This window comes from Anabrus simplex, chromosome 8 (genome assembly GCF_040414725.1).
Source record: "Anabrus simplex isolate iqAnaSimp1 chromosome 8, ASM4041472v1, whole genome shotgun sequence".
NCBI classification, from domain to species: domain Eukaryota; kingdom Metazoa; phylum Arthropoda; class Insecta; order Orthoptera; family Tettigoniidae; genus Anabrus; species Anabrus simplex.
The window spans coordinates 148,155,557-148,170,352 of NC_090272.1; the positions used below are offsets into that span (position 1 = coordinate 148,155,557).

General features: G+C 35.1%; 1 protein-coding gene across 1 annotated transcript in view; it reads left to right on the top strand.

The window, feature by feature from the left end:
* LOC136878905 (cGMP-dependent protein kinase, isozyme 1) overlaps window positions 1-14,796 on the top strand; it is a 759,217-nt gene that overhangs the window by 709,932 nt on the left and 34,489 nt on the right. Inside the window, exons 9-10 of the mRNA XM_067152503.2 lie at window positions 2,272-2,488; window positions 11,900-12,131. Of these exons, the coding sequence (XP_067008604.2) occupies window positions 2,272-2,488; window positions 11,900-12,131 (449 nt within the window). The remainder of the gene's footprint in view (window positions 1-2,271; window positions 2,489-11,899; window positions 12,132-14,796) is intronic.

The following is a 14,796-nucleotide window of genomic DNA, read 5'->3' on the forward strand; positions in this document are numbered from 1 at the left end:
CCCCAGGCCGGGTGGGAGGTCACCGGCCTGATTCACTCATCCCTTCTAGGAAGTACCGAAGAAGGCTACAAGAGGGCTTAGGGTCACTCGAGCTCATAACAATACAAATCATGTTCGTAATACTTTCAACCTCTAGGACTCACTACATACTATGTATTTCAAACTGGTGTTATTAACAAGATATTTTATAAAAGCCTGCCCGATGGCCATATTCATTAAAGACACTATAGTTAGTCGGTTCGAGTCCCAACGATGGAAATAGTGTTCACGATCAGAATGTTGGCCGGGAGGGTAGAAGAAGTAGTGGAATACAATGCCTAATCACTATATTATGTGCCAAAAGCCTTGGTTCAATTCCAAATCTCTCCATGGTCTCACATGCAGAGAGGGCATATGACACTGTTGATCAGATTCGTCTGTCAGATGGGTGCATTAAGCCGTAAGCAGACCCCTTGATATTATTCGATAGGAGTAGGCTATGCGCCGATACTGGGTTTCACCCTCTCCCTACCTCATTATCAACATCATCATCGTCTTCATCATCATCACATTATACAACATGCAGTTATCACACTCATGTAATGATCTTTGCCCCTGAATCCACGAGTAACAAACTCCTTGACCAAAGATGTTGTGCACAAATAAATTAAGATTGCAAACTGCCCCATCATCACAGCCAATGTATACGTACAATAGTGCCAGGGCATTAGAACACACACTCACACAATACCGTATATTTCTATCCATATTCAAGATATTTCTATCATGAGGTGGTGATGGTTTTAAGAGGAAGTACAAATGGACAATTGTGGTCTCTTAACACTAATCACAGGAAAAAAAGAGAAAGAAGTCCTACCCTTCAAAAAATGACCATATTTGAAGAGGAAAGGAAAGTGCCACAAAGGATATGAAAATGAAATACTCCCTAGGCCTTGCAAACATAAAACATCAGGGTCAGGAAAGAACAAGTGTTGATGAAGGGAGGCCAGATAGGAAAGTGATGAACAAAGTATGAGTAAGTGAAAGCAACGCAGAATCAGGTAGGAGTCCTGTGGTCACCAATCCTCACTCCAAAGATGAGATTCCCCTTTCCATCACCTCTTACGACGGGCAGATGGTACTGTAGACCTATTGCACTGACCATACCCACAAGGGAATTTCAATTGTGAAATAACCAGCATTTCATCGTAGTGTAGCAGCTGGCTCATTAGTTGGCTAAAGAACGCCATTGAGACACCACTGCAAGCCTCCATTCAAAGCATAATGCAGTAACAGTGCACTAGAGGAGATAATTGTCTACCACCACATGTAAAAATTTGAACGGGGCTTTGTCTGGGCAATGGCTGCAAGTTTTGACATACAATATATACTGCATGATAGGGATTAGTGAACTAAAAGTACCTAATCAGTATGGGTTTAAAATGTTATCTCTGACATTTTATTTCTTAATTTATAAAAATTTACACATCTTCAGGACCATTTCTAAATCATTACTGGGGCATTAAATGTGCTCGGCTGATGCTCTAGAAGTGTAGAACTGGCTATGTGACATTCGGTCACCTTTACTTTGTGACGCACCTAATTAGCATTTTTTTATGCTAAACTTTGGTGATTTTGTCCTTTCTGGAATCCTTACAAGGTGCTCTGTTCTCTTCAATGTGTTTTTGATCATTTTGAAGCCATTATTATTTTTGGTTTTCTAGAACTTTAAGATATAGAACCAAATCATCACCACCATTATCATCTTTGATCACAACTGACAGTCTGCTAAAATCTTCTTGATGTCATTGTTAATGTACAATAAGCTAGTATCTTTCAAGAGTTGACCTATAAAAGTAAAGCATCTTGGAACTTCTCCTTCCAAGATGTTTTGCAAGAGATTCTTGTGTTGACACTGAACTCCATCTACTTACATCAACCAAGTTTTTGCTTTTCCTCACACTTCTTTTAACGCTTCCTCATTGGTAGTACTTTCTGTCTTGATTCCTATATGACACCTTGGATGTTTCCAATCCTATTAGCACTATAACATTTCTGGTCTACATTTTTGACACATAGGGAGATACAAGTATCGGTGAATGTTTTTTCTGTTTCCTGTGAGGATTTTAACCAAGGGTATGTTCACTCAATTTAGAGTGCAATCTTTCCTTTTGTAATTCACATTATCATTCTTGGAACACTTGGCATGAAAAAGAGCTTTCTGTTGTGTCATAACTACATTGTTTTATTATGAAAATTGCTAATAAAAATGTTGAAATGTTTGACCTTCAGAGTATGACTACATCCGTTTAGATGACTTGGATGTAATAGCAACGTTAGGTGTTGGTGGCTTTGGGCGTGTTGAATTGGTGCAGTACCTGTATGACAAGAGCCTGACCTTTGCTCTCAAGTGCCTCAAGAAACAGCATATTGTGGATACTCAGCAACAAGAACATGTGTACAGTGAGAAGAGTATCATGATGAGCTGTCGTAGTCCTTTTATATGCAGGTGAGTCAGTTAGGTTGTGTTTTCCTATGAATGATATTTTGTGTACAGTGAACATGAATTGTCTGACTCTTATCCAATGTTTGAAACAAAAGCACATTTTACCATTGTCATTCATTGCAACATCATCATCATCATTGTCGTCATCATCATCATCATCACCATTTCTCCACTCCAGCAAGCTGGGTACAGGTATAAATGAGCCCTCTTCCAATTTATTTGATCCAACCATATTTGCTGTTCCAATTTTTGTTCCCATCCTTTATCTCTCTAGGCTAAGTCTCTACAGATTTGCTTTCCTCATACGTCTCTAGTTCTTCCTCATGGTCTTTTGCCTGGAATATTCTGATCAAAATACATCCTTCAGAGCTTACTATGGGCAATTCTTTTCATATGACCACACCACTTCAGTCCTCACAGTTCTAAAGTATCCAACAAACTCCTTCCCAAACAAAGCTGTAGGCAAATTTCCTAGTTTCATATTTTGTCTCTTCTTCATATTTTGTCTCTTCTGGTTTTCTGTAAACAAGATCTGAAAAAACTTAATTTCAGTTGCTTGGAGTCTACTGTTGTCTGGCACTGTCCATGGTAGCTACTTCAAGTCCATAGGTCAAAACTGGTTCTAAACAGGACTGATACATTGTAATTTTGGAATCCAGGGAAAAAGAACCTTCCCACAAGATATAGTTAACAGAGCAGTGGAATTGTGATGGTTCTTGTATTCTAATGCCAATTTCCTGTTTCCTAAGTATTTGAAAATGTTCGTGATGTCTATGTTGTCAGTAGCCTACCAATTTGGAGATGAATCTTTTCAGATTTCCTGCTCATAACCAAGCAAACTATCTTATTAAACTCTCTCTTTCAATTATTGTCTCCTTGAGTGTGTTCCATTCTTCACTGACAGACTTGATATCATCCCCTAGAAGCATTTGCATATTTTCTTGAAAAATTATTTTCTTACATTTGGTTCAGAAAGATGTCATGTGTTTATCCTTGTTTTTTTTTTTTTTGTTTTTTTTTGACTTTATATGGTTGTTTCTTTCTCACATCAGCTACTAATAATCCATTGTCTTCATCCAAACTTTCACTTGAAATGACTTTTATATCGTTTACAAAATTTTCCATATCTCATGGTCTGTTAAATGTAATCAATCGCTACCACTTTAGTCACCCCAGTGATATTGCATGCTATTGTGAGAGTCCCCTTTCTTGAACCAAGAGTTGTTTATGACAAAGCTGTTTCTCATGCATAGATCTATAAAAAATATTCACCTTCCACATTCCTATTTCCCATCCCATGAGGACCCAATACGGTTTCATATACTGTTCTTTGTAAACCGACCTGGACATTAAAACCTTCCATTATGAGACTGTTTCTACAGTCTGTATGTTATTCCAAGTTTCTCAAGAAGCTCTTTAGCACATCCAACTTTGGGACCATAAATGTGGATCACATAATATTTGTCTACATTCTGTTTTATGATACTTAGAATAAATATTCCAGTTTTGTTCAGAAAGAGATAGGAAATACTTTTCACCTGAGTAAGAGAACATTGGTCACAGTCTGATCCTAATATATGTTTAAAATTTCCTTTATTGATGTGGTCCTTTAGCGTATAACCATTGTCCATGCATGAGTTGGGTACTAACTTTTAAAGGTAAACAAATGACTGTCCTTTTCAGATGATCATAGAGGAATTTTTAAATAGTGTAAGTAATATGTTTAGTTAAAAGTACAGCTTTAAAATACTTTTGAGATGATATCATCCCTAGAAAGCCAGATTGTCTTAAGTGATAGAAATGTAATTTTACAGGAGATAAAACTGTTTTGTCATCAGACAAGTTACGTTGTTAATACGACAGGTGCAGAGGTCAGATTTCATCCTATTGTAATTGTAGGTCCAGAGGTTAGGATATTTTGTTGTTAGGCAGTCTGAGAAGACACTGATTTGAGTTATAAAATAATTTTGAGCTTGCCGCAAACTTCTTAAAATGATTGGTACTGGTAATTATTAGATAAAAATGAGTTCTACAATAATGAATGAACAGTCTCATTAACATTTCAGAAAGTAACTACATGATTAAGGTAAATGTAAATGTTCCATTTAGTAATTTCTCCCACAAACATTGATAAAATTTACTGTTCTTTCCTCTTCACTTAAGGTAATGTACTGATTCTGACATTTTCTTCCAAGACAAGGGTTATCTTCTTCACATATCCAGATTTCATTATTATAAGTTTCCTCTCAGATTCTTGTTGGGTATCTTCTTTGGTTTCTGTTTATCTGTTTGAGTCTCCTTCAGGCTATTTTTATTGGTTAAGGGGACTCCCTTATTACTAGTGGCTTCAGGTACTGAAATACTGTGCTGCTCCTCTTCAGCAATCTTCTTAGGATTAACAGTAATCTCCTCAATTAAAACAGCTTCTTCTATATTAGTGTCATCTTCCTGATGAAACTAAATATTATTTAGCTCATCAATCTGATGATTAACCTCCAGTGATGGGAAAAGTATGGTATATGAAAAATATAACTGGGCTGATTTACAGTTACTTGGGAAATATTTTACTCAATTGCAATTACAATTACTTCACAGAACTTAAGTCTTCAATCCTTGCATTTAGTGAAAAAATGCTCTACATGGACTCCTGAAGGAATAGGTCTGCTGGTGTTTAATTTAAGAGGATCCCCAGTAGTGATTGATATTGTAGAATAAGTATGATGCCTTTGGATTTAACGTAGAAGTAAGAAAGTACCTCATCCAGCACTGGTGAAGCTGCTGGTTCTGCTGTATTAGAAGTGAACAAGTTATCTTTATCATCATCATTGAATTTTCCCCCCTATTTTTGCTTCCATGTGATGTATACCGGTTACTAGAATATAATGATTATAATTAATTTAAAGAAGTAAATTATAAGGAAAAATTACATTTTGTAAAATGTAACAATTACAAGTAAAAATTACTAAGCATTTTCATTACAAGGTAATACAATTACTTTTACACAATTACTTCCAATTCTCATAAGCTCACACAACACACCAGCATCCAGGGCCAGAACTAGGGCGGGGCAGCGGGAGCACGTGCCCCGGGCGGCAGATTTCAAGGGGGTGGAAAAATTTGAAAAGTGTATTAAAAAATAATTAGTTATTCAATTTTTTAAAATAATAATGCCACAATTAATATCGTTCAATTTTATTTAATGTTGTTGCCCAATTCATCAACTTTATTACACTGACACTGTATACCAAGTTATTTTCTTCATTATAAGACACGACACAAGAATTAACGTAATTCATGGGTCTTGAGGGAGTCTTATACTGTTATGCCTAATACTGATATGAATAATTAGTAGCCTTGAGCGCTCGGCAGTGGGCTCGGGGACTCGAAAACAGTCCGAACTTGACGCGATGCGCGAGCATCTCACCTACCTCACCCCCTTTTTCCCCATGCTCCCTTTTGCTTCCAATAAACAGTAAACTAAACAGACACCTGCAGTCCTCGTTGTCGTTATCGACGGCTACACACATAGCCTGCTTACACTGTTGTTACACTTTGAGCTGCATTTTTATTAGTTTCCAAATTATGGATGGCAGAAAATGTCTCAGTGGAGCCGAGTATAGAAAATTTGCCAAAGAAGAAAAGGAAGAAAGAAAGCGATGTGCTGTCACAAACACCAAAATTAGAAGCATATTTTTAAAACCTAATGTTAATGAAGATGAAGGCTCAAAAGAAAAATCAGGTAAATAACAATTCATTTTTATTTCAATAATTAAATTATAGCACATTAGGGAAGAGATGAATTAATTGTGCCTTTTCGGACTTTACGACAATTTTTTTAATACTTCATTTTGTAATATATCATATTACTGATTGTATTTTAATCCCGGCTTTTAATATTTTAGATGACGCTGAAGCTGGAGAGGAAGACACGCAGCATGTCGAACTTTGCAAGAAACTCAGTCCTACTAGTAAAGACCCTACAACTGGTCATCAAGAAACGTCCGAGTTTTCCTTTGATTTTAGGGATCCTGGTTCATGGCCACAGAGATTTTCAGATTCTGAAAGGTGTTACATAACAAAAATGAGCTTTGAAAATCTTATTGAGCCAAATTTAAGTAATAGCAACAGAGAAGGACGTAACTTAAGCAAAGATTGGTTTCATAAAGTTCTCAAAAATGGAGAAAAGGTAAAGAGATCATGGTTAGGCTATAGTGAAAGTAAGAAAGGTCTATATTGTGTTCCCTTCAGGCTGTTTTCACACTTAGCATCAAATCAAGTGTCTTCCTTAGCTAAAGAAAAAGGACATAAATAATTGGAGAAAACTCAGTGAAAAATTGCCCGAACATGAAAATTCATCCAACCACAAACTTTGCTTTTGATCGTAGAAAGTTTTAGAATCTTGTTTAGGAAAGGGAGGTATTGATACAAAACTCCAAAACCAGATCAATCAAGAAGAGTCTCACTGGAAGGCGGTATTCTGTTCCTAGCAAAGCAAGGGAGTCCATTCCGAGGAACTAAAGAAGACTGTAAGTTCAGCGACCCATCCAGTGGAAATTTCTTGAACACAGTAGTACTTATATCGCATTACAATGTCCCTCTCCTACAACATATTGAGCGGCATAAGAAAGGGCAAATCTCACATTTCTCACATAAAATACAAAGATGAGTTCCTTGAAATTATTAGCAATAACATAAGGCAAAAGATAATACAAGACATTTTGGATGCGAAATATTATTCCTTAATATTTGACTGCACTCCGGGATATCAGCCACAGTGAGCAAATGACTGAAATAGTTCGTTACGTCAAAACAAATACATTGGAGGTAGAAGAAAGTTTTATTGATTTTTTTCCCAGTTAGTGACAAAACAGGTGAATGTCTCAGCCAAGAAATCCTAAAAAAATTAGACAAAGATGGACTAAACTTAGAGAACTGTAGAGGCCAATCCTACGACAATGGTGCAAATATGGCCGCGAAGTATAAAGGAGTTCAGTCCAGACTACTTCAGGAAAACAAGCTAGCATATTTTGTCCCATGTGCTGCTCACTCCCGCAATTTAGTTGGTGCTAATGCAGCCAGTGCTACTATTGAGGCTCAGAATTTTTTTGGAACTTTGAACAATATGTATTCTTTTTTGCGGCTTCAACTTCACGCTGGGAAGTTCTCCAAAAATATGTGCCACTGACATTGAAACCTGAAAGGAATACAAGTTGGTCTTCAAGATTAGATGTGGTCAAAGCTGTGTATAAACATTACGGTAAAGTTGTGCAGGCTCTAGAGGAACTTAAAAACCATGATCTCTCAACACCTCAAAGAGTGAGGCCAGCTCCCTTTTGAAAAATATTGGGAAACTTGAATTCATCGTTTTCACATATTTTTGGCATGCTTTGTTCAAAAAGACAATCATGTCAATGAGTTTCTGCAAAGAAAAAATGTAACAGTAGATTTGACTGCCCGGAACCTTCAAGGTTTTTTAATGCTCTTGTTTTGCAGAGAGTTTGCTCCATCTGAGGCCATTACTGAGGGTAAATTCTTAGCAAGAATGAGTGATCTACCATCTGAGGTATCAGAAAAAAGACAAAGAAAAAAGAAAAAAATATCTTATGAGCTGTGTGGCAATGAAGAGGTTATTGACCAGATTATTACGGAACTCAGTGACAAGTTTAAGGCTATGGACAAATAAACAGCAAGTTTGGATTTTTTATTGGAGTTCGAATTAAAGAAATGCAAACAAAAGATGTAAAAATGAAACCAGAAGAATTAGCAAATATCTGCACTGCTTATCTCAACATTTGTAATAATTTGTGAATGCCCATAAATAATAATAAAATATATAAATAAATAACCGAATAAATAAAATTGAAATAAATTAAATTAATAAAAATATTTACACTATAAATTGAGGATAATTATGTCCACCTTTTCAATACAAATACAATGCGACGTCATTAACACATCACAAATTTATTACCTTTCAAAAAATTGGGACCGGTTTTGGCATTATTTGTATGCCATCATCAGCCATAGGAAACTTTGTGACAAGGCTTAAGTGCAATATTAACATAACATACAACATGAATATATATAAAAATTAACCATATTCTTACATAACTATTTTAAAAAAATTTTTTTGGTGTAGTCCTTAAACCTTAAGTTTAAAATTGGTAGCATATTATATGCAACATATTATGACTTATTACTTCTATACAATTTTTGACTGAAGTTAAAACTTTGTTGGGTTCTTTAAATATTACAAAATGCTGATTTAGCATCCAGTTAAATTTTTTTAGTCAAAAATTGTATAGAAGTAATAAGTCATAACATGTTGCATATAATATGCTAGCAATTTTAAACTTAAGTTTTAAGGACTACATCAAAAAAATTTTTAATAGTTATGTAAGAATATGGTCAATTTTTATATATATTCATGTTGTATGTTATGTTAATATTGTACTTAAGCCTTGTCACAAAGTTTCCTATGGCTGATGATGGCATACAAATAATGCCGAAACCAGTCCAATTTTTGGAAAGGTAATAAATTTGTGATGTGTTAATGACGTCGCATTGTATTTGTATTGAAAAGGTGGACATAATTATCCTCAATTTAGAGTGTAAATCTGATTCAATACAGATCAAAATGAAGTTCTTAACTTTAAAAATATTTAATCGAAATGTCCGTAGTATGGGCGCCAGAGTTCACCAGAATGGATCCCTCGAATGTTGATAGAGCATGATAATTCTTTATATCCCAGGGCGTGTACATAATGCTGCGTACTGGTACATCTGCTCCAGGCCTTACCTAACCTCCTGAAAACAACTAAATAGATAGGAACTGCACCTAGGTTCATCAATAACTCCACTGATTCTAAAATAGCTAACTATATTCTTAACAAAATCCGTGCATACAATTACACACAATTATACATATAACACACACACAAAAGATTGCTGAAAGACTCCATATTTACAACAACAACAATAATGAAAACAGTGGGAAAATGAAAGCGAGAACTAAGCTACCATTTGTAGATAGTCCGATGAACAATGTGCATATATGTAGATAAATACACTTCACTGTCTCTGTATCAATACGACTTGTCGATTCTCATAATCGGCAGTTATAACATCACACAGATACTGTACCACGTAATACTGTGTTCACAGACTTAAACACTTGTTGTAAAGATATATACATTTGAGTAACACACACTTGTCGATCCTGAACATAAATTATGGAAAGTCTGAGATAGCTTTCACCAACATATAATGCCAAGCCGCCACAAGTGCTACAGTACTTAATGCGTAAACACTCCACAATTTGTTGATCAGCCACTTTCCACGAGCATAACAAGACTATGTTCCACGAACGTTTGAAGTCCAGTTCATTGTAGCCGTGTCACTCCAGTATCGTGTATCAGCACTACTTCCTTTCCGTACAGTCTGTCCGCACTACTTCCTTCTCGTACAGCGTCAGCACTCCTTCGTGTCCGTACCGAGTGTCTGTTGTAGTTCCCTTCCGCTGTGATGTCGCTGTATATAAAGACCTCAGGTCTCAGATGACTCGCCGAGATTGATCCTTGCCAGCCAATCATGAGTGATCCTCTTGTCAAGACCGTGCCCTGAACTTCTTCTTGCTCCCAAGACATAAACAAACTCTCGGGTGTTTTACATGAGTATAGAACTTTCCTAGTACCACAACAAGCTTATCTCAACAAACACTGGGATGTCCGCATGAGTCATACAAATTACCAGAGTCCAATATAGCAATGTTTTCCCAGTACAAAACAAATTACTCATACCTACATATGTCGATATCTCCCAGCTTACAAATATAAATGACAAAATATACAAATGAAATACTGATAATAATAATAATAATAATAATAATAATAATAATAAATCGAATACTGACAATAATATCTCTCACTTCTACATATAGTGCGAGGGTGTGATATATGTACTATCACACATTGAAGAATTTAAATTGGAAATAGAAAGTTTGAAGCACCACGCTTTATCAGTTGACGAAAACTTAAAGGAAGCCATATCAAGAGAAATGTGAAGTCTTATTTATAAAAATAAACTGGAGGAAGGCTACCCTAACATTACTGCTGCACTGTTGCCAGTTACAGTGTCATCTGGAGAACAAAGTCTTAGCAAACTCAAAATAATCAAAACCTACATGAGAAGTACAATGGGACAGGAGAGACTCTCTAATCTAAGTATAATATCAATTGAACACAAACAAGCATCCCTTATCAACTTTGATGACATCATCAGTACATTTGCAGATAAGAAGACTCGAAGAATTTAATTTTGAGATACAGTACTTAAGAAATTTGTGCGTAGTTACAATTGAGTTGCACTACAAACAAATTATTTGTATTAGTCATCTATAAGTATATTATATAAGTATTTTTCAATATAAGTGTAATGTATGTATTAATATGTATAAGTATGTATGTCTATAAGTGTTTCTCATAAATGAACTTAATAGTATACATATGGTGTGTAATTTCAACTTCCGCATCTAAAAAATAGCTTACGGAGGTATTATATTTTAGTGGTAGGGGGAGGGGGAGGGAGAGGGAGGTTGTTCGGGGGATGAGGGGCGGCAAACTGATCTTTGTCCCCCCTGACAAATCTCCTAATTCCGTCCCTGCCAGCACCTTATCACTAAGCTTAAGAGCATGGTAGTTGTTTGCATATAATGTTCATTTATTTGCTTGCATTCACCTATCAAACACAGCTGAAGAACTTTGTACCCTTTAGACTGTTTATTCACTTTAAAGCATACACACAAGCACAACACACCAGAACACTACCTATGATTGGATGTCACTAATAATCAAACTGGTACATTATTGTTTTGATTGCTGCACGTGTTTATGATTATTCTACTTTGTCACTTTTGATAGTCCTGAATGTCTCTTACAACAATTCTGCATTGTTGGCTTCAGAGTATGGCTTATAATAATATGATACACTCAGCATTGTAAAAAAACCTGGTTATGTTAATTTCAATTCTCAAACCTTTTCAACCCTTTATATATGCTGCCTGTATCCAATGCTACTCCACCTGTATGTGCTAATGGCTCTGTTGGGTGCATTAAATTTGTCACTTACGACACTGTTGATTTCTAGGGATATCATCCATCTTGGCCATGGAAATGATTTATAAGAAGAAGCAAATCAGAGAGATCCTTAATGAATAATGATATCTAAGGGAGATGTCTTTATCGTCAAAACCAATGATCCCTTGAAAGACTCAGACATGGCTTCTTTGTTTCCTCCCTGTTTCTTTCATAAATTAATAATTAAATAATGCTCAGCTATTTATGTTCCTTGAAATATTTAACCATCCCATCTTCAACCATCTCTTAATACTAAAAAATAATTTATGGATTGTTACAGACTTCATCGAACGTTCCGCGACTCTAAATACGTATACATGTTACTGGAAGCATGCCTGGGTGGAGAAGTGTGGACAATTCTGAGAGATCGAGGATGTTTCGATGATCATACAACTCGTTTCATCACAGCGTGTGTGGTTGAAGCATTTGAATATCTTCATGCTCGAGGAATCATTTACCGTGACTTGAAACCTGAAAATTTGTTGCTGGACCTTCATGGATATGTTAAACTTGTAAGTTATTTAGTGTCTGTTTTACATATTCTTTTGCAATACCTAGATTAAAAAGTTAGTCATAAATTGATGATATTTGGTGTTAGTTTTCATTAAACGTTTTGTAAGGTACATTACAGGTGACAGTAATAAGAGTTCTGGACTCGCATCATCATAATTCTATATTAATTTGATGAATATGATATAAACATTGAAATTGTTTTAAAAATAACAGATACATTAAATTAGGTAGATGTGGTTGAATACAACCCATGGTGGTGATGATGATGATGGTGATAATTATTATTATTATTATTATTATTATTATTATTATTATTATTATTATTATTATTATTATTATTATTATTATTATTATTATTATTATTATTATTATTATTATTATTATTATATATATATATATTGCGAATGAGCCCATTAGGACTACGCAAAGTACTTAGAGACAGGCATTTGCCTTTCTTTGTGCCCACACTTCCTTCATTCGTTTGCTGTGTGCTTCTTTTCTCTCTTGAGACCATGTTGTTCCGGTCTTCTTCTTTGGTTTTTCCTCTTGGTCAACTTGCCACTTATGAACTTTGGTTCTGAAGATAACCCGGCTTTGGATGTCTTCAGGTGTAATTCCTGCCAGTTTGAGATCTGTTTTAATTTCGCCAATCCATTTTATTGTGTCCGTTTTAGCTTTACTTCGGTTTTCATAAAATTCAACTATTTGCTTGGTAAGTCTATCTGGGTTCATCCTTTTTATATGTCCAAAGAATCTTAATCTGCGTTTTCTGATGTCGCTGTGAATGTTAGAAAATTGTTTGATTTCCTGTTTCCCTCTAAGGCGGTACTGTTCATCTACGAGTTTTGGGCCTAAAATTTTTCTAATGATCTTGCATTCCTTTTTCTGAATATTTTCTAGATCAGTTTTCCTGTTCAAAATTAGTGTCTCTGATCCATAGAGGCATTCTGGTTTAATAACTGTATTATAGTGTCTTAGTTTAGCATGCTTGGAGAGACACTTTTTGTTATAGATATTTTGGGTGAGTCTATACGCAGTTTCCATTTTTTGGCATCTAACTTCATTGGCTTTTGTTTCCATTCCATTCTCCTGAATTATTTCACCGAGATATTTGAAATGCTGGACCCGTTTTATTTTGCCATATTTTGTCTCCATGAATTTAGGGGCTTCTTTGCTGCAGGTCATGTATTCAGTTTTTTCAAACGATATTTGGAGGCCGACTTTTTCCGCTGTTTCTTTCAGGAGTTTGATCTGGTTTATGGCTGTTGAAACGTCACGAGTTAAGATTGCCAGATCGTCCGCAAATGCCAGGCAGTCTACTGCTAATTTGCCCCTACCAAGAGTGATTGGCTGGTCAATCTTGAGGGCAGACTTCTGTTTGCGCCATTCCTGTATTACCTTTTCAAGGACGCAGTTGAAGAGTAGTGGAGAGAGCCCATCTCCCTGTCTTACTCCTGTTTTGATCGGAAAAGGGTCTGAGATTTCCCCCATGAATTTAACCTTAGATTTTGTGTCTGTCAATGTCTCTTTTACAATTGCGAGTGTTTTCCGGTCTAGACCCTGTTCTTTTAATATCTGAAACAGTGTTTATTATTATTATTATTATTATTATTATTATTATTATTATTATTATTATTATTATTATTATTATTATTATTATTATTATTATTATTATTATTATTATTATTATTATTATTATTATTATTATTATTATTATTATTATTATTATTATTATTATTATTATTATTATTATTATTATTATTATTATTATTATTATTATTATTATTATTATTATTATTATTATTATTATTATTATTATTATTATTATTATTATTATTATTATTATTATTATTATTATTATTATTATTCCAAAAAGCAGCACAATTTGTTCTGGATGATTTGGAACAAAAAGGCAGTGTTACAAAAATGTTGCAAACTTTTGGCTGGGAATACTTGGGAGTAAAGAGACGAGGTAGCAGTTGCAGAGATGGCATGGAATGACATCAGTAGATAAGCTTCAATGGAGTTTTTAAAAGTAGGAAAAATCATAATATGAAGGTAAAGTTATAATTCAAGAGGACAAATTAGGGTAAATATTTGATTATAGGAACAGGAATTAGGGATGAAATAATTCACTAAGGGAGATGTTCGATAAATTTCCAACTTCTTTGAAATCAATTAAGAAAAGACTGGGTAAACAACTGATAGGAAATCTGACACCCAGGTGACATCCCTGAATGCTGATCAATGGTGAATGAGTGGTTGATGGGATGACTGAGACATTTTAATTGTACTTCCTCTTAAAACAATAATCACCACCACTGTCACATTTTAATTTGATACTATATAGGTTCCTTGCATGTCAATTTTGACATGTTTTACCCTACCCAATAAAAGAGGAACCAAAACTCTGTTAGGTGAACTTTGGCAGAGTTTTAACTAATTTTGTTAGGTAGAAAACCAAATATGTTACCAGGTATTAATTTAATATCCCAACACTGCATGAATAGGTTTTCTTTCCTTCAAAAATCAGACTGCCTCTGCTGGGTCTATCTTGGAATCATTGATCCACAGAGGGACCCCACCTAGACCACAAAACTGTTCAAAAATAACTGAACTTAGAAATTAACTCTTTAGAGGGCTTACCTGCAGTCTAGTTAGGTT